This window comes from Castanea sativa, chromosome 11, assembly GCF_040712315.1.
Source record: "Castanea sativa cultivar Marrone di Chiusa Pesio chromosome 11, ASM4071231v1".
NCBI lineage: Eukaryota > Viridiplantae > Streptophyta > Magnoliopsida > Fagales > Fagaceae > Castanea > Castanea sativa.
The window spans coordinates 37,948,986-37,968,836 of NC_134023.1; the positions used below are offsets into that span (position 1 = coordinate 37,948,986).

Here is a 19,851-nt window from a genome sequence, read left to right on the forward strand (position 1 = left end):
TTTTTTTTGTTTTTGGGTTACATGATTTTTTTTTTGAAATGATACGTCTACAACATTTTCACAATATTTTTACAACAAATCATAAATGACAAGTTGTTACTTATTGTTATTATTGGGGCAAAAAAGTTATCTTAGTGTTAGGTTCAAATTTGAACCAATAACAACTAACCACCTGTAATTTGTTGTGAAAAATGTTGTGGACGTATTATCTTTTTTTTTTTCCCTCCATTTTCGGCAACTTGGTTGCCACAATTCTTTATTTTTTTTTCCTACCATTTTCGGCAATGCCATTGCCACAATTGATTTTCCATTTCAGCATTTTGGGCACTTTACGGGCAGTCTTGGGAGGAAGGGTAGGACAAGAATTTCGGTAGTCTCATTACCAAAATTCAATTTTCTCTTTCCCCTGACACATTCTACTTTTTTCTTGCAATTTCGGCAATACCATTGCCGAAATTTAGTATTTTTCTTTATTTTTTCAAATAACTTTGAACAGTATCTATAACAATAATAAACTCTATTTTTTGTAATTTTTAGCCAAAAGACTCAATTATTGAGTCCGAATTTAATAACAATGAGGTGTAAAGCCACGCGCAAAAAAGAAAAAGGAAAAAGACAAAAAAGAACAAAAGAAAAAGAAAGGAAAAGTAGCAGAAGAAATTGAGGAAAACAGAAATAGGAAAATGACGAAAATGAAGAGAAGAAAGAGAACCGAAGAAAGTTGAGAGGAGGACATTTTTGTCCAAAGATTTTGTACTCCTTACTTTTCTCGCCAAGGAAATAATGGTTTGGTGGGAAACGCCAGGGCCTTTGCTAAAGGGTATGTTTCCAAAATTAAATCCATTGTTTTTGTTTTTTTTTTTTTCAAAGGGTTGCAGAGAGATTTGTCTTTTCAAGCCAAAAGCTTGATATATATTTGCATTTTTATTTTAAATTTATTAGTTTTTTTATTAAACATAGTTGGTGTGCGTTTGCCAAGGATGAATGTGCGTTTTGCATTTTTTTGCCTGACTCATAGCACTGTTTTATGGACCAGTCAACTCTAACAAACGTAGCAATAATGTTTTATTGTGTAAATTTTTTTTAAAAAATATTTTTAGTAATAAATTTTTAATTTTTAGTAAAACAAGAAGTATCTAAACAAGCACTTAAATTTTAGTAAAATTAATTTATAAAAAATTAAAATATTTTACTACCAATATAAACAAAAAGTGACACGCATGGCATCTCACTTCTTTTTTGTTTTTTAATTACACATATTTGAGAAAATGACATCCTGATTCCTGACCCTATTTCAAAACTTACAAAAAAAAAAAAAAATGTGTGTCAGTCTTTTTTTTTTAATTTTATTTTTACGGCCCACCTATTTTTCTCACTTTCTTTCCCATCATGCATGCCAACCCACTTTTTTTAAACCTGTCTTCATTTCATTGGTTCCCTCTCAGCTAGCTCATTGACTCTCTTCTTTTTTTCCACACTAATTCTCTCTCAATCTTCAAGAGTTCATCTTCTATCTTATTGCCACCCGTTTCCTTTTTAGTATCTATACAACTGCGTGTTTGGATCTTGGGGTAAGTGCGTTAGTAACCCGTCATTTTTCTCTTTTGATTTTGTTCATATTGTAAGGAATTTTTTTTTTTTTTTTGATAAGTAAGGGATTGTTTGTTGGTCGTTGAATTTGTGATTTTGTCCATACAGTTGAAATTTTTTTTTCCCGTAACTTTGGTTTGTTTCTCTCCAAGCCACCCTTTTCTTTTCTTTTATTTTGTTTCCACGAGATGAGTTCACGCCATTGCCGCCAGCAGGCCATGGTCCTCGTCGCGTTGCCACCCTATCATCAGGGCCGGCCCTTCCCATAGGCGAGTTAGACAGTTGCCTAAGGACCCCAAGTTGAAGGGAGGCCTCAAAATTTTAGAAAATAAGGAGTAGGGAAAAAAAAAATTAGTTTCAAATAAGTAGGGAAAAAAAAAGTTTCAGGAAGCACAAAAATCTGACAGAATAGGAAAATAATTTTTTTTAATTTAAGGTGAAGCAAAATAATCTGATACAGTAAGGAAAAAAAAATTAGTTTAAGGTGATGCACAAAATTTTGATACATTCTTTTAACCAAAAAAACAAAAATTTTGATAAATCAAACATTATTATCCTTTAGACATACCAAAAATCATCCGGATAAATTACAAATTCGGTCTATCATATTAAACAAATCACAACAAATAAAATAACTCAACACCTTAAAATTTTCACCTTTCTCTCAAATTTCTGCTCTCCGCCTCTCTCTGATTCTCTTTCTCTGCAGTCTCCCCTGTTCTCAAATCTCACTTCTCATGATCTCATATGCTCTCCGGCTCTGGCAGCAAGCTTCCTCTTCCTCAGTTCGTCCGGCCTCTCTTATAGTCTTATTCTTTGATTTCTTTCTCAGCCAGTCCACCAGAGCCAGTCACGCAGTCAGCCGTTCAACATGCTTCCTTCAAGGTTTATTTATTTATTTATTTATTTTTATTTTTTATAAAGCCTGCTGTGCTGCTGCCTGCGTTTTTCTTTTTGGGTTAATGAATTATAGATAAGATTTTGGGTAAATGGGTTATAGATAAGATTAGATAGGAGTTATTATCTGCTGCTGCCGAGGATTTTGGGTTAATGGGTTATAGATAAGATTTTGGGTTAATGGGTTATTTTGTCTTTTTGTGTTATAGTCGGTAAGAATCATAAGATTGGATAGGATTTATTTTGTATTTTTTTGGCGAGTCTTATTAAGAGGTCTTATCGTATTAATAAGTTTTATTGTGTTATAGTAATGCTTAAATTTTTGTTATGGTTGTACTTAATTTTTTTTTAAATTTTAATCTTTATGCAGGTTGAAATTGTTAAAGGCGAATCTTACTTTTTATTTTTTATTTTTTTTAATCTAATAGTATAGCTCAAGCTAATTCTATTTTTTTTTGGGTACAATATATTAATACAATATATTAACCCTGTGTTTTTGGGTTTTTTATTTTTTATTTTTTATTTTTTATTTTATGCTTTCACTTTTTCACCTATTTTAGCATATTTAACATGGTTTATCTCTAACAACTAGCATTTCGTCTCTTCTCTTGCTTCTTTGGCTCTCCCTCTCTCTTAGATTTGATCTAGTTATATGGTTTCTCCCTTTTGCACTCTGATCTCATCTAGCTCATCTAGTTATATGGTTTCTCCCTTTCTTAGTTCTTATAATAGTGGGTCTGTGGTCGAATAATTTTTTAATTAATAAAGTTGAGTGATTGGGTCATAGGTAATTTATGTCTTTTTGTTTGATTAATAAATAATTGCATATGACATAAAAATTCATTGCATTATGTGAATAAATAAATTTATTGTATGGATGAATAATTAGTTGCATGAGTGATGTTAGAGATATTACAAGTTTTGTTATATGAGTCTTACAAGTTCATGCATCACCAATCAAAAAAGATAATTAATACACTAATAATATATTATTTTATTAAAGTAAAACCAATCAAATAAATTGATACAAAAATTTATAAGTTATTTTATGATAAAATTTGCGGTAACTTATAGCATTTTTCTAATTGCATAATATCACACATAATTAATTACGTAATAATGAGAAAAATTAAAAGGTTTGATTTGAGAATAATTAGTGCATTTTTTGCACACTGCCTACATTCTTGTATTATTTTTTACATTTTAACAATAATTAGTCTTTTTGCTAGAATATTATTGGATAAATAATTAGATAATTGATATAAAATTATTATTTGATTAGTAAATTAAGAGAAAATCAACTACAATATATAACCTTTTGAAAAAAAATTATTTTAATATGTGAATTTTTCAAAAGAAAATACTTAAATTATTTAAAATTCAATGCTAGTGTAGAACCATGATTTTAAAAACTGAACTGGTCAAAGAATCGTAAAATGATTGATTATCAGTTTTTAGGTCTGATCAGGATCAGACTCATGGTCGAACTAGTAATGTAATAGATAATTTAATTAATAAATATATAATTATAAAACAATAAATTAAAATATATAATAATTTTATAGCTATCAATATTTACTAAAAAAATAGATATAACATTTTAGAAGTATTTTTATGTCAAATTAAACTCAAATTAAAAGAAATTAAGATAAACAAACTATCAAATAAAAAAAGGTTTTGGTTTTAAAGATTTATGAAAACGGGTTTAAGGTTTTAACAAAACCATTATTTATTTAGAAAAAAATTAACCAATGTTAATATAATTTCACACCTAAATATTTTTCCCAAAGTTATTAGTATTTTCTCTGTATATTAAGAGGATTCAAAAAGTTAATTATTCTCTTTTTGACTTTCAAAAATACTTCTAATTTAATTAACTTAGTTTTATTCCTAAAACATAAAAATGAGGATAAAACTACAAATTGACAAAAAATAAAAACAAAAAACCTACCCTTGTTTATAAAACTACCTCATGTTCTATAAAACTTTCCACTACCTCCATTACAACCAAATAATAAAAAAAACTATCCCATGTTCTTAAAATTAAAAAAAAAACCCCAAATTCCTATCAAGAAAAAATATTTTTAAAAAAGACTTATTATATGCACAAAGTTTATATGATGAAGCTAATATTTGTTATGTAAATATTTTATGCTTGTATTGCAAAATATTGTATGCTTGTCTTACGAATGTTATTATTGTTGCTTGTATTTACGAAGTGAAAATAAAAATATGGAGTCACAAAGTGGTCTCCCACCGAACCATCAACGTGGCCAAACAACATCCAACCACGTTTATGCTAAACTTTTTTTAAAAATAATGTCTTCTCCTCTCCTTAAAAGGCTTAAACTAAGTAGATCCAGAAAAAGAAAATTGGTCCTCTCTCTGAAGAAATAGCAGTGGCAGTTTAAATTCCTCTCTCCTCGAAGCCCAGTTCGGCAATTCATCTCTCCTCACTCCTCACTCCTCACCCAAACCAAACAGAGCTGAGATGTTTCCTAATCATTTTCTGATATTGCTTCTCACACCGCCTCAAACAAATATGATATTGTCTCTCCAAATCTCCTTTTATCCCAAATCTGAGATTTTACAAAATAGAGAATAAAAACTTGCACCATCCTCGTCAAAAAGCCAAGAAGTCCAATAAAATTTTGCTCAGTGAACAAAACCGCTAAATGCCGGTTGAAGCGTCCGGGTTTCCGGTTTCACCGGTTTATCCGACTATTTCCGGTTTTTTTTTTTCACATTTTTTGATATTTCCGATTTTTAGATAGAACTGAAACAGACTTAAGTCCGATTCTTAATTAAATCAGTTGAACTGGTAGATTTAGTCTGGTTTTTAAAACCATGGTTGCAACACTGCCCAACACTAATTCCAAAAAATGTCGATATTGACTTCCAAATTATTATCAAACAAAATTTAAAAAAGTTGAATTCGTAGCAGATACGATACAACCAAATCTTCATTTATTTTCTTACAGACACAATTTGGTTATATTGACAGATCAAACATGGAAACAAAGCCTGCCTTGAGTGCAGCTGTGGTTGAAGTTCTTAAGCAAGACAATTATTTGGACCCGAGTAGCAGGTAAATTAGATCATTCAATTCGTTATAAGTCAAGTATCTCTCCCTCTCACGTGATTTTAAAAACAAGTTTTACTTCGGACAGTACGGCTTCAGTTCCTTTAGAAGAAGGCAAGCTTGACTCAAGTATTAAGCCAGGTACATATCTCTCTCTCTCTCTCTCTCTCTCTCTCTCTCTCTTAATTTCTGTGTAAAATAGGTTGTAAGATAACCAAGACGACGACAAACTTATTGGGAAAAAAAAAAGCTTGAAAGCATTCCCTAAAAAGGAGGGGGAAAATATGAAATAGGTTGTGATTGCGATACAGCCTCGAGGTCACGTTTTACGAAGAAAGTCACTCCCATCCCAAGAATTGGAAGAGACAGTGACGTGCCACAATGGAATTAAGGTCCAAATAATTCCCATTGTCACCATCTTCTTCATTGTTCTGTTCATTTGTTGTCTTCGTTTAGTACAAATCTTACAAATTACATTTTGCGCGCTGTTAATGGTTAAAACTTTGGAAGTCCTCTCCATTTCATTAGAAATAATTAGATTCTCATATATTTATTGTTATATAAACTGTTTCATTATTTAAAATTTTAAATAACATATAATAGATATAATTTAAAATTTGTACTATTTAATGTGTGAACCATGAAATTGATCCATTTTAAATGATGCAATTAATGTGATTTAATTTAGATAAATTAAATTTATTGATGTAAAAATTCAACTAATTAAAAGACAAATAATCTTATTAATTTTTCCTATATATTAAAATAACCCTATTTATTTTTCAAGTTTAACTTATTGCGATTTGTGAAACTCCCCTTCTCAAAAAAAAAAAAAAAAAACTTATTGCGAAAAGTATAATGGATGAGCTTCTGGAACATTTGAAGACAAAATAGTCGTGCCAGCTTTTGTAGTTTAGAAGGTGCAGCTTCAGTTTTGTACGTAGAGAGGTAAAAAATGTATCACATTGTCTAGCTAGGCATGCATAGATTTGAAAAGAAAACTAGTGGGTGGCTGAGGCTAACAGCCCACCTTTACTCTAAGCTGACTTGCACTATGATTTAATAAACACGAGATTATCTTGAATGAAAGAATGAAAGTTTTTTTTTTTTTTTTTTTTTTTTTTTAAGTACAGGGCCATTTTTCTCCACTAAAATTTGTTAAAATTTCTATGAAGTGTAATAAATATTGGGTGATTTAATAGTCAACATTATAGTGAAAGTATTATCTCCTGTTTAAAGGACAAATCCAACAATGCTCTTTCTATCATCCATAATTCCATATCTTTAGCCCTTTCATTACCGCTATATCCCAAAAGTTTAAATTCTTTCAAAAGTGAATAAGGCAATCTAATGTAAAGCGTAAAAAGTTCAAGTAGCAATCTTTAAATGTGTCCTAATAAGTGCTTTTAGTATCATTTTGCGACTTTCGAGGCCAATACCAAAGTGAATGTCCTTTATTGTATGTGTTAGATAACTTAGGCTTTTAACCAAACTATTTAACAATTTTAGGTTTACTTTATCTTCATCGTTATGACAGACTATAAGGATCTTTTTGGTACATGTGTTTAAAAATTGAAAATTGTTGTTTGAAAACATTTATGAAAATACGTATGGATGAAAAAGTATATGAAAATGCGTGAAATATTGTTTAAAAACCACTGTTTTAAAAATCGGACCGAATCGGCCGGTCCGACTGGTTCAATCGGGGAAACCGGTGCAGTTCGGTCCAGTTAAAAGCCTCAACAACCGGTCAAAAACCAGAAAAAACTGAGGTTGAACCGAAAATTTTGAAAAGAATGGTTTGATGCCCGGTTTGGTTTTTAAAACCATGTTAAAAACTGAAAATGTTTGCTTGAAAACAACTACCAAACACCCCCTAAGCCTAATTGCTCTTGCATACACAAACCATTATTTTATATATATATATATTTATTTATTTATTGAATTATTAAAAAAAAAATTAGTTCGTTGTTTGTCAAAATTAAACCATTTACGTAAATTTTAAAAATAAAAAACAATCAATCAAGACATCTCAACTCATGTGACTTACAAAGTATGTTACATGGAAACGTATTATATGGGAGTTTGGGGTGTTTGCTCAAAACACAACTGAAAGTGCACTTTTATTTGCATTTAAAAAATGTCCTCCATCTACTCAAACTTTAATAAATAATAAATATATCTTCTAAAATTCAAGAAGTTATAGAGGACAGCTTAGGCTAAGAATTTTTATGGAGGATAGTAAGGTTGAAGGATAGCCTTAGTAGTGGAAATTAGAGCTTTTTTTACACACCTTCATGGCTTTTTCTTTTTAAGTCACCAAATCATTTTTGTCAATACTAGTTTGAGCAGATGGAGGACGTGTTTTTTTTTTTTATTGAAGAAAGACTGTTATCTGTTTTATTTCATAGAAGTAAAATCTTTAGTAAAAAAATTATGAAGGTCAAGAGAACAGACTTTATCAATACCAATAAAGGAGATGACTTTCTCGCTCTCTAGGCTAAGGCACTAAGGCATTGCCTTATCAGATGGCGTGTGAGAAAGAAGTGCCTTAAGCTTGCTAGAAAGTGTTCCTTTAGAATGTTTCTCTTGTTTCTCATTGTAAATATATGTGAACTCTTAATTCCTTTTGAGAGAATAGCTCAGGGCATCAAAGTGGAAAAACACTTCTTCCGCCAGATAAGCATTCAAAAAGCATATTTATCATATATTTGATATCTATATATTTATTTTACGCTATTCTAGTAATTATTAGTGGTATAATTTCCAAGCAAGAAACTAAGGCAAATATCTCAACCTAATTATTACCCAACGCTGGGCGTACCATTCTTGGTTTGTATCTCTCTACCTCTCTCTCTCTCTCTCTCTCTCTCTCTCTCTCTCTCTCTTTTTTTTTTTTTTTTTTTTTTCACTCTTCTTCATCTTATGCACCATTGTACATCAATAGCCTTTCTTCCATACAGCAAAGTTGTTACTTCCATTTAACATTCTTTTCTATTGTCTTGATCTCTTTGTTGGTAATATTTCTTTATTGCCTTGACCTCTTTGTGGATAACATTTCTTTACATTCTATGGGTCCTCAAACAGGAAAAAACATGTTTGATTATTGATATCCTCTAGTTGAATCATTGAGATCTTGTATACTTCCTATTTACCATACTATTTCAATAGAACTTCTTTCTAGTGATGATAATGAAAATATTTTTAGGAGTAAGAGATGTTGGTGATGGACGTGGATAGGAAAGTTCTTCCAAACTTAATTAACATGTTCTTCTCTAGGTGAAGAAAAAAAAAACAAGATATTTCCCATCTTCTTGGGTGTTACTATTTCATGTTGATTAATTGGTCCAATTACATGCAATGCCCAATTGAAGGTACAACTACATTTAGTTTAGAGTTAAGTGTAGTGCAAAATAAATTTGACATAGACAATATGGTTATGATAGGGAAAACCTTAGCAGGAATAACCCCAATGAGTGATATTTAGGTCAACACTCCTTGAATAATCCACTAACAAATATTGAGTTTACAAGTACAAGAAATATTACCTGATCCTAAAGTACCTACCTACCTACCTATAGTAGAACCTACTAACTTATCCAAGCCTGTATCTATCGTAGTTGGACTACTCTTTTTAGCAGACTTCTTCAATGCACATGAATCTACCAATGTGTGGTTGAATCTTACAACAATCCACTACAAGAAACATGACTTGTTTCATCCCACTTTTTTCAAGGGTTCACTAAAAATGATTGAAACAAACGCTAACAAACTGGTACACTAATTATACTCTGACTAATTTTATTGCAATGATCATCAAAACCCTTGAAATAAACTTAAAAACTAAATCCCCGGGTAATTACTGCCTCCAAATTTTACATTCTTCAACAAAATTCTAACACAACCCTTAATAAAAGATATCCAAATATTTCAAAACCCTCGAAATAAAGTCTCCCTCTCTCTCTCTCTCTCTCTCTCTCTCAAAAACTCAGAATTCAGAAAACCAATTTTTGAATAAAATCTTTGCTCTCTCTCTTAGAAAACCCATTTTCATTTTGTTCAACCATCCTCCCTAAAAAACTCTCTCTCTCTCTCTCGAACTTTCAAAAGCTTTCATGGAGTCCAACAACAGCAAATACACAAAGACCATCAAATTCCTCTGCATGATTGTCAGCCCTACGCGCACCTCCGTCGCGCCCTCTCTTTCGACGACGACGTCCGCGCCGGCTTCCCCGAGCCGGAGCCTGAGGTCGAAGAAGAGGATCAGGAGGAGGACGACTTCGGTTGTCCTTCAATGGATCCGGAGCCGGGCGCGTTACCGGCGAGTTGCTTGTGGGATATACTCAGGAGGTTGCCGCCGGCGGGGCTTTTGTCGGCGGCGAGAGTTTCGAAGTCGTGGAGAGAGACTTCGAAGAGGTTGTGGAAGGCGGCGGAGGAGCTCAGGCTTAGGGTTCCAGCCAGAGCTCAGGTCGGTTTCGTAGGATCGGTGTTGCAGAAATGCCCAGGGTTCGTCAGACTCTCCCTTAGAATGGAAAGGTTAGGGTTTCTGATATGAAACTCTGTCAGATCTAGGGTTTCACCGGACCGATCGGATTGTTCTAACGGACATTAAGCTTAAACAACATGAATTGCTTAAAATAATTGAACCTTAATGAATAAAACGAACTAAAAGTGCGATGTGAACTTGATCTATAAGGATCGATGTGAGAAAATGACGTCCTAGTGTTTGATCTATATAGATCGACGCGAGGAACGATGTTATACTGCTCGATCTAATAGCATTTTCAATGGGCTCTTTAATGATTCCCAAGTGTTCAATGCGTTTTTAGCTTTCTAATACTACAATGCAGTGGAAGTAAAGTAATGATGGAAAATTGAGTTTTGTTTTTTGTTTTTTTTCCTTTGAGGTTGACATATTTTTCTATAAATAAATAAGGCTTAATATGTGAATGGTCAATAAAGAATAATATTGGTACTGTGGATTTTTAATTTTCTAATATTTCTTTTGTTGTTGTTGTTGTTGCAGTGATTTGGATGCAACAATGTTAGCTTGCATTGCATTTTCATGCCCTAATCTGGAATTTATGGAGATCTTGAAATCCGATACCGCGATTAATCGGATCAATGGGTATAATTCCTGTTCTCTTTTTGTTTTTGTTTATTTTTTGGGTGAAATTATCGGGTTGTCTTGTATAATGCACAATGTGATCTACACTGCAAATCTAAAAATTAGTTTAGAAGTAACTTTATTATTATTATTGGATGGGGCTGTTATTCTCTCACATCTATTTTCATGTTTTAAATGTAGACATTACTTTTTGGCCTTTTAAAATGTGTACATCAATGCATCAATTTTGTAAAATAGTGGATGTAAAATGACTCAGAATATTTTCTCTGTTTGATATTTGGATGCAATTGTTATAGATATATTCTCCCATGTGTGTGTGTGTGTGCCCGCGCGCGTGTGTGTTATGTGCAATAGTTTACTCTATGAAGCTATTAAATTGAACTAATTTTTGTGGGTTTGGTTGCTGTGCTTTTAAATTTTCATAACAGTGTTGGATTTGTTTCTGTGCTTAGGATACCAACTGGTTAGTGTTCACTACTTTGGTTCTGTTTTACCACTTATTTTGGTTTGTGCTTAGGCCATTATTTTTGCTGCTACATGATCCATAGCATTTACCGTTTTTTTCCTCAAGCTGGCAAAACTGTTTGTATCAATTGATTGATTGATAGAGTTGATTTTATGAATTTCAAATGCAGCGATGAATTGGGTCGTTTTGTTGCGGATAAAAGATGTCTTAAAAGCCTTAAGATGGAAGGGTGTTCTAATCTAGGGGGTTTTGTTCTTTGTTCGTGAAGCCTTTCTACACTTTGGCTTTCGGATCTTTACTCACACTCTAAGATGGTGATTTTTTTTCCCTTTTCCTTTTTATTATTGCTTGAGGTGTGATCTTTCTCTAGAATTGCAATTCAATGTTTTCTTTCTCTTCTGCATTTAAGTTAATTCCTTTGTATGTGTCCATAGGTTTTTAACTGCCCAAATCTCAAGGAGATTTCCTTAGAATTTTATCGTCAAGAAAATGATAGCACTGATCTTACTACCATGGTAGATGGTTTGGGAAGGAATTGCTTAAGGTTGCAAAACATACACATTGCATCGGTTCGTCTTTCTCATTCTGTTGTGCTTGCTCTTACTGCTGCAAATCTAAGGTTTGTCACATATCCATGATTTATGACTTTAGTGTGGTATTTAGTAATTTTTTTTGACATGTCTAGAATTCTTCAGATACTTCGCTATTTAGCAACTGAAAGTCCTATTTTGACCACTGGATAGCAATAATATAAGTTGGCTGCTTCACTGTTCAGGGGATTGCGAATGCTTTCACTTGTTCTTGGATCTGAAATCACTGATGCATCTGTTGCTGCCATTGCTTCAAGCTATCCGAACTTAGAATTGCTTGACCTGAGTGGGTATGTTTTTCCTCCCAAGTACAACTGTTTTCAACCTTCCATAAGATGGTTAATTGATTGTGTTGGAATTGTTACCAAGTTAAATACTGGCTTGTACATAATTTACAAGCACTATGAAATGAATCTGTCCTAATATTAAAGAAAATACCAGAATAGGGACTTATAAGGTAAGAATTGCATGTGGGAGCCAAAACCGTTTTTTAAAATGAGCATTGCTATATCCAATTTTGATTTTATGCTCCCATGTTGAAGGTAACCATCATGACTATGGATGCAGAGTAGCATTTTTATCTTACGAATCTCAGAACTTTCATGTTTGTGTAACACTGTAAATTGCCTTAAGTTTGCCTACTGAACAAGTTGGCTTGAACCTTCATTTGTAGGCTTTGTAATAAGAGTAGAAAATGTTAAAATATATGTAAACTTCAAGATGATTGCTTCTTCACTACTCATAATGTTTGAGATTTTTTTTAATGCTATACTTCTATTTGCAGATCAAGCATTAGTGATAGTGGCATTGGAATGATCTGCAATGTGTTCCCTGAAACACTTTCAAGACTCCTCCTTGCTCTTTGTCCTAATATTACTTCAAGTAATTACCCATTTGAGGATTTTTATCTGATTTTTAGTCTTTTGTTTGGTAATCTTTGTTTTCACACTGCCTCTGTTCATTGAAGCGTTGTCTGTAATTTTCAGGTGGCATTCAGTTTGCTACAGCTCAATTGCCACTTCTTGAGCTCATGGATTGTGGCATGACCATTTGTGATCCCAATTCCCAAAATGGAATCCCTGATGAAAGCAGTGATTGGGAATTAAGAAACACTGCAAACCCTCATATTTACCAAAAGCTGATTATCAAGCATGGTCGGCTGAAGAAACTCAGTTTGTGGGGTTGTTCTGGCTTAGATGTGAGACTCTTTAAATTAAAAAGTTACTTGTGTATTCTTGTATGGTCTTCTCTTGGGCTCTTAGTTTGTGAATTTGAATGCAGGCTTTATATTTAAACTGCCCAGAACTGAATGATCTAAATCTAAACTCTTGTAAGAATTTGCATCCAGGTATGTTATTTGATGAATCATTCTTAGATAATGATCGTAATTTTTCTTTATTATCAAACAACATATAATTGATGACCATGTTTATGTATCCAGAGAGACTGTTACTTCAGTGCTCCAAATTAGAAAGTGTGCATGCATCAGGCTGTCAAGAGTTGTTGATAGGGGCCATTGAAAGTCAGGTAAGATAGAATCCAAAAACAGCTTTGTGTACAAGCTGTGTTTAATAATCAGAAAACTGAATCTTGGAAATAGATCCATCTAAATTGCATGATCAACATGATTGCAGCATTGTACTGTGTTAGTGCTAAATTCTCTGATATTTAAATGTTAGGAATCGTTGATTCATTTACTATCTAAGTTGGTAGGCAACTATAGTAAGAATAGACTAATGGCAAGCAAAGTTAACTCCTACACATGGTTGAAGTGCACAGCAAGCTGAATTTTAATTTCATGTTTACAATAAGTTTTGTAAATTCTAAGAATGAATAATGGTTCTTTTTTGGGGATATGATTATTCTTGCTGCATTCACCTTATGTTAGGCATAAATTCTGATTCTCAAGGCACAGTTTTGTTGCAATCAGGACCCAGAAAACCTTATTTCTGCGATTACAATCTCTTTTTTATTTATTTTTATAATCTTATATACTATTGAGACAAAACATTTACAAGATACAACTCTTGGTAGATTAAACCTCAGATTCTCGTCCTAACTTTTGTCTTAATTAATCTTTTAAATCCTGTTGTAGATTAAAACCATAGCATAAACTTTTATCCACGATTTGAGGAAATTGAATTTGATTTCAGCAAAGATAAAATTGTTCTTATACTTGTGTTGTTCCCTTGCATGCTTGCAGGTCAGTAATGATTCCCCTGCTGTGGAAAGTGTATTACCATGTAAACGTTTAGCTGATGGCTCCAAAAGGGTTCGGGTTCCACATTTTCTAAGTGCTCAGGTAAAGCTGAAAATAACTTGTTTAACTGCGAACATTGTTTGAATCTCTGGATTACTGACATCAAATTGGTTATGGGAAAATCCCACAGCATGCTATTGTTTAAAAAACAATAGAGATAAATTCTATACTATAGTTTATGTTCCAAATTAGTTCTTCAGTTACCTGATTGGGTGTTGGTGTTAATTATTGTAGGACAAGATGTGTTAGTAACCACATCTTATTGTTGAGAAATGCTGAAATTATTGAAGTGGATTGAAAAAAAAAAAAATGTATTTTTCAAAATTTTGTAACTTCAATTTGATATTTAAGCTTTGGTTCCTAATAGTTGCAATTGGGTGACATTTTTCTTTTGATATCTATTTGCACTAATATGCTTCTTCAATATGGTAGTTTCAACATGAATATATATATATATATATATATATATATATATATATATATATATATATATATTGTGCATGATTGTGGTTTTTTTTTTTTAAATAAAATAAAATCTTATTTTGAGGGTCAAGAGACCCCTTAAAATAACTTTATTTATCAAGGGTTGTAAATATAAATCTTTTAAACCTTGGTAAAAGGTTATTTAAGGGTCTCTTGACCCTCAAAATAAGATTAGAGCACTTGTTTTGAGGGTCACGAAGGCTCTCAAAATTTCATTTTCGACGGTATATGTTTCAAAGGTTATCAAGGGTCAGTTAGACTCTTAAAATAACTTCTTTCAAGGTTTTTTAATACTTTTTTTAGGGGTTTTGACCCTTGAAAAAAGTCTGATTTGTTGTAGTGATCCTTGATTAATTGATGTAGTTGATTTGTGCAAAGTTCTTCACAACAACATGCTCCAATACAGATGGTAGTAACTCAGTACAAAACCTTAGGCACACAAAGTCGTAACAACTTCTCAGTATGCCTGTCTCTTCAAAGTGCAATAGAAATGCAAAATTCAGCATTCTCAAGCAATTTCTTGAACAATTTTCTTCATTCTTCAACATGGATATCCAATACACTTTTGGACACTGAAAACTTCGACTCAAAATACATATAAAGTGCCTTTTAGAATGGATTTTTCAACACATGCAAATAATGACCCTAATACCATGTTATGCTCCTAAACACATGTAAGTCGAAACTATATCTTTTGTCTGCTCTAATCTTAGATCATAACTCTCAATAATTTTAAGAATTTATAAAATCATTCTTTCAGCTATGCCATTTTGATTTACCGATCTAAGGACTTTTAAAGATGACCAATACTATTTGTTTCATAAAATTCTTTAAATTCATTTTATCTAAATTTGCCCTTCTATCGAATCACAAGGTCTTAATTTCATAACTACTATTCCTATCTACAACAGTTTAGACTCTTAAAATAATTTTAAAATCCTCATAATTCTATTTTAGAAAAAAAAAAAAAAATCTTTTTGACTAAAATCATCAACGAAGAGAAGAAAAAAGTTATTTGTACAAAGCAATGATGGTTTCAGTCCGCACTCATTGGTATGAACAAGTTACAGTAGCTTAGTTGCTCACTAAAAGCTATTTCTTGATTGCTTAACAATGATACATCTTCATAAAGTTGGTCAGATTTTCAGTGGAAAACAATTCTCTCATTATCTTATTTTTTCACCATAAATTGTAAGTCCAGCAAAATTTAAATGTCATCGGCACCTTTATTAACACATTTTTTCCGTAGTCCCTAACCAACTATAATCCCTAAAGAGAATATCATAGTATTCTTTTAAAAGTTGGTTGTTAAGACCTCCCTTAAGGTCTTGGTGGTTAGCTGTTTAGGTAATGGAAACTGTTAAGACCTTCTTTAGAGGGAACTGAGCCCCCAAAGATTAAGAGGGAGAATGAGAGAATTTAGAGACTTGGAAGAGAATTCGCTGAAGTTATTTATTGCTTAACTTCCATGATTACAAGAACTAGCCTCTTATACTAAAGGCTTGGTTAGAAACAACTTCTTCTAGAGTACTAACTGTCGTAACTAACTCTTATCTTTCTCCTAACAGCTATCCAACTACTATTATAGATCATACTAGCACGTCCTAATTCAAATAAGCATGTGACCTAATTGAAATAAGCATGTGCGGATTACAATTAACCATATGCCACTACTTGCACATTAACTACATGCTGTTATTGAGCTGATACTGCTGTTGTACTACTTGCTGCTGCACTGAGCTTGCTACAACAATTACTCTACAGCAATTGTCCAATCAGTTCATTCTTGACATTTGGCCTAGACTTAAGTAATAGTTTTCAAACTGAGTATATAAATATATAATAGACATCATAAATAAAATGGCGATCTATATTTTCTAAGCAAATATGAACCTTTACTTTTTGTTTCAAAGGAACTTCATTTGAGTTATTGAAACTTTGAAAGTAACATTTTCAGTTATTGGTTCATCAAAATCTAAAAAAAGCCTTTTACTCCCACATATTTGGTTACAAGTGCCAATGTCAAAAATGACATGTATCATTCTATTCTTTCTCTACTCCTTTGTATACTAACAACAAAGTTGACTCTCTCTCTCTCTCTCTCTCTCTCTCTCTCTCTCTCTCTCTCTCTCTCTCTCTCTCTCTCTCTCTCTCTCTCTCTCTCTCTCTCTCAGGCCTTCCTGTAGTTTTTATATATATATATAACTTAGACCCCATAAAATTAATTTGGCTTTGACATTGCCTCTAGCTCTATTTGTATACTACTTAATTCATTAGTGGCATTACATTTATTCAACCTTTCACATTTATGTCGATTTGATTCCTAAGCACTAAGTCATCTTCATAATTATTGTTGTTAAATATTAGCATTGATACACCATGTTAAATATGCTAGTATAGATGCAAAAGCAAAAGTATAAAGTATAGAACACAATAACACACGATAATTATATGGTTCAGCCTAACGACCTACATCCACGGAGGAAACTCTAAAAGGCTACATCAATAACATAGTAGAATGTAGTACAAATCCTGTATTATAATGAACCATAACATGTGTATATATAGTAGATTAAATCCTAAACTAATAGACTTCTAGTATAAGTAGGAGACTTGGTTTGCACACAAAGTAGAATTAGGTTTGAGCTTATACTTATAGGCTAATATATCTCTAACACCCCCTCTCAAATTCAAGATGGAAGCTTGATGAAATCTTGAGATTTGATAAGGTTTAGAAGATTCCTTGAATGAAATTTGGCTTTGTGACGGTGGTTTGAGGAAGGCAATGGTCTTGCAGTGTTGATGCGACTTCTATCGGTGGCATGACTGTATCGGAGAGATTTGACGGCAGTAGTGGGAAGACAAAGAAGATGAACGCAGCGAAGAAACATTGAGAAAGACAAAGATTGCTCTTAATACACCGTAATGACAGAAAACCATGACCACAGGAAGGTGGCTCTAATACCATGTTAAATATTAGCATTGATACACCATGTTAAATATGCTAGTATAGATGCGAAAGCAAAAACATAAAGTATAGAATACAATAACACACGAGGATTACGTGGTTCAGCCTAACGACCTACATCCATAGAGGAAACCTTAAAAGGCTACATCAATAATATATTAGAATGTAGTACAAATCATGTGTTATAATGAACCATAACATCCACGAGGATTACGTGGTTCAGCCTAACGGCCTACATCCACAAAGGAAATCCTAAAAAGCTACATCAATAATATATTAGAATGTAGTACAAATCCTGTGTTATAATGAACCATAACATGTGTATATATAGTAGACTAAATCTTAGACTAATAGACTTTTAGTACAAGTAAGAGACTTGGCTTGCACACAAAGTAGAATTAGGCTTGGGCTTATACTAATGGGGTAATATATCTCTAACAATTATGTTAATAAGAATCATATTTAATCTCTTATAGATTTTTCCCTCAAGTTTCACCATACTTTATAGGGATGTTTTAGGCTCATATTGCACTTGCTTTGACATGGTATGGCTCTTGTCTGTACTAAATCCAATATCTCTAGGTATTTAATTAATATTGAAATTCAGAATCAACAAAAAGTATCAACTGATAGTTGACATGTAGATGTCAGAATGGTTTCGTTTCATTTCATTCTGTGAAAAAATAAATAATTCTCTGAAAAAATAAATAAATAATCAAATAAATTTGGCAGGAGAAAGTGACAAAAAGGGAAACATTGATGATGGCGTTGAGGTTTATATGGACTTATGCAAATTTTTGCAAATTGGTGATTGGAATGCTGCCAAGGAGTTCCTTAATCGCCGTCCGCATGCAATAAGTGCAAAAATCACAGTTACGGGCAAGACCGCACTTTATGTTGCAGCTGAAGCTGGACATGAGCATATAGTGGAGGAGATGGTAAAGCAAATGCCTGAAGAAAATTTGGAAATACAAGATATTTATGGTTACACAGCTCTAACTCGGGCAGCTTATAATGGAAACTACCGTATAGCAGAATGCTTGCTTGGAAAGAATGAGCGCTTGATCAGTATTGGAGATCAAAGGGAAGATATTCCAGTTGTTCTGGCTCTTTACAACGGGCATTTAAAATTGGCTCGTTATCTCTATTTGCGCACTCCGCTAGATATTCTAGAGCGAGAAAATGGCACCATCGGGGCTACAGTTGTTTGCGAGGCAATATATAACAAAGCTTTGGGTCAGAATTAACTCTTCGTCTTAACTATCCATTGAGTATTATTTCCTACTTGAAATTTTTGCAATATAATTCTGTATGATTGATTAATTTCTCTGTCCATATGGTACAACACAATAGATATTGCTTTGGATTTAGTCAACCGTTGTCCGCGTTTGGTTATTGCTCTAGCCAGATATGGTGACTCCCCTTTTTATGCACTGGCTTGTATGCCTGATTATTTCATACGCGGAAATCGGCTCGTATTTTGGAAATGATGGATCTATTCCGGTTAGTGACATCCATTTTACTCTTCACTCTTGTCTTTCGTTGACTTGTTTTAGTATTATGCAAATAATGGATGAACTTAATTATATAAATGTGAATTATGTGATGATATCCCTTAAAAAAATCAATGAAAAAGGGGGCTCTTGAGGGCCAAACCCATATCCTTCGTTTGTAGATCCAATATAGCCCAAAAGAGAAGAGAAGAGAAGCTGCAAGGCTCTAAGCATTACAAGAGGCGCATTTGACATATGGATTTAATTTTATTAAGGATTTTTTAGGTAACATCCTGCAATAAGAGTTTTTGTTTTTTTAAGAGGGGGAGGGGGAGGGGGGGGGGGGTGCTTAATTGTATCATCCAATAATGGGTTGAAATTTGGAATATCATATTTTTTCATTCTTTCATATCTAAATTTACAAATTTTATGACTTTTTTTTTTCCCTCTCTCTTTTCATATTGTGATAGTTATAATAGGAAATGATAGATTTGAACTTCAGATACCTCTATTAGAAATATAAAGAGGTGTTGTCAAGTGTTTTGTAGCTTAACTAGCTTTCACCTAGATACACCAAGGTTCAAACCTCCCCTCTCTTGTTGTAGCTATCAAATTTTTATTAAAAAAAAACATAAATAGGTGTCCATTTACAAAAATCTTGACAGTTAAACAAACATATCAATAGGTTGTAACACCCAACATTATTAATACTACATCGGGTAACACATGTAGTGGTACTAGATTTTACGTTGATAACTTGATCTCTTCAATAGCATTGGAAATGAAAAATAAGTATATCAAAATATGAATTTTGACATGCTTATGGAAGAAAACATGCAAGAGTTAGAAATATTAAGAGGATTTTTTGTAAGAAATTATTTCTATAAGAGACTA

The 19,851-nt window shown here is 32.7% G+C and overlaps 1 protein-coding gene and 1 pseudogene across 1 annotated transcript; both read left to right on the forward strand.

Moving 5' to 3' along the window:
- The first annotated feature begins 1,393 nt into the window (after positions 1-1,393).
- On the forward strand, positions 1,394-19,070 carry LOC142617130 (uncharacterized). The gene is made up of 5 exons (XM_075789837.1): positions 1,394-1,571; positions 5,492-5,575; positions 5,658-5,710; positions 18,197-18,700; positions 18,818-19,070. Exons 2-5 carry the CDS (start codon positions 5,499-5,501, stop codon positions 18,952-18,954), a joined length of 771 nt encoding a protein of 256 aa, XP_075645952.1. The 5' UTR covers positions 1,394-1,571; positions 5,492-5,498; the 3' UTR covers positions 18,955-19,070.
- Positions 9,318-14,302, forward strand: LOC142615296 (F-box/LRR-repeat protein 17-like; annotated as a pseudogene).
- Positions 19,071-19,851: the final 781 nt, after the last annotated feature.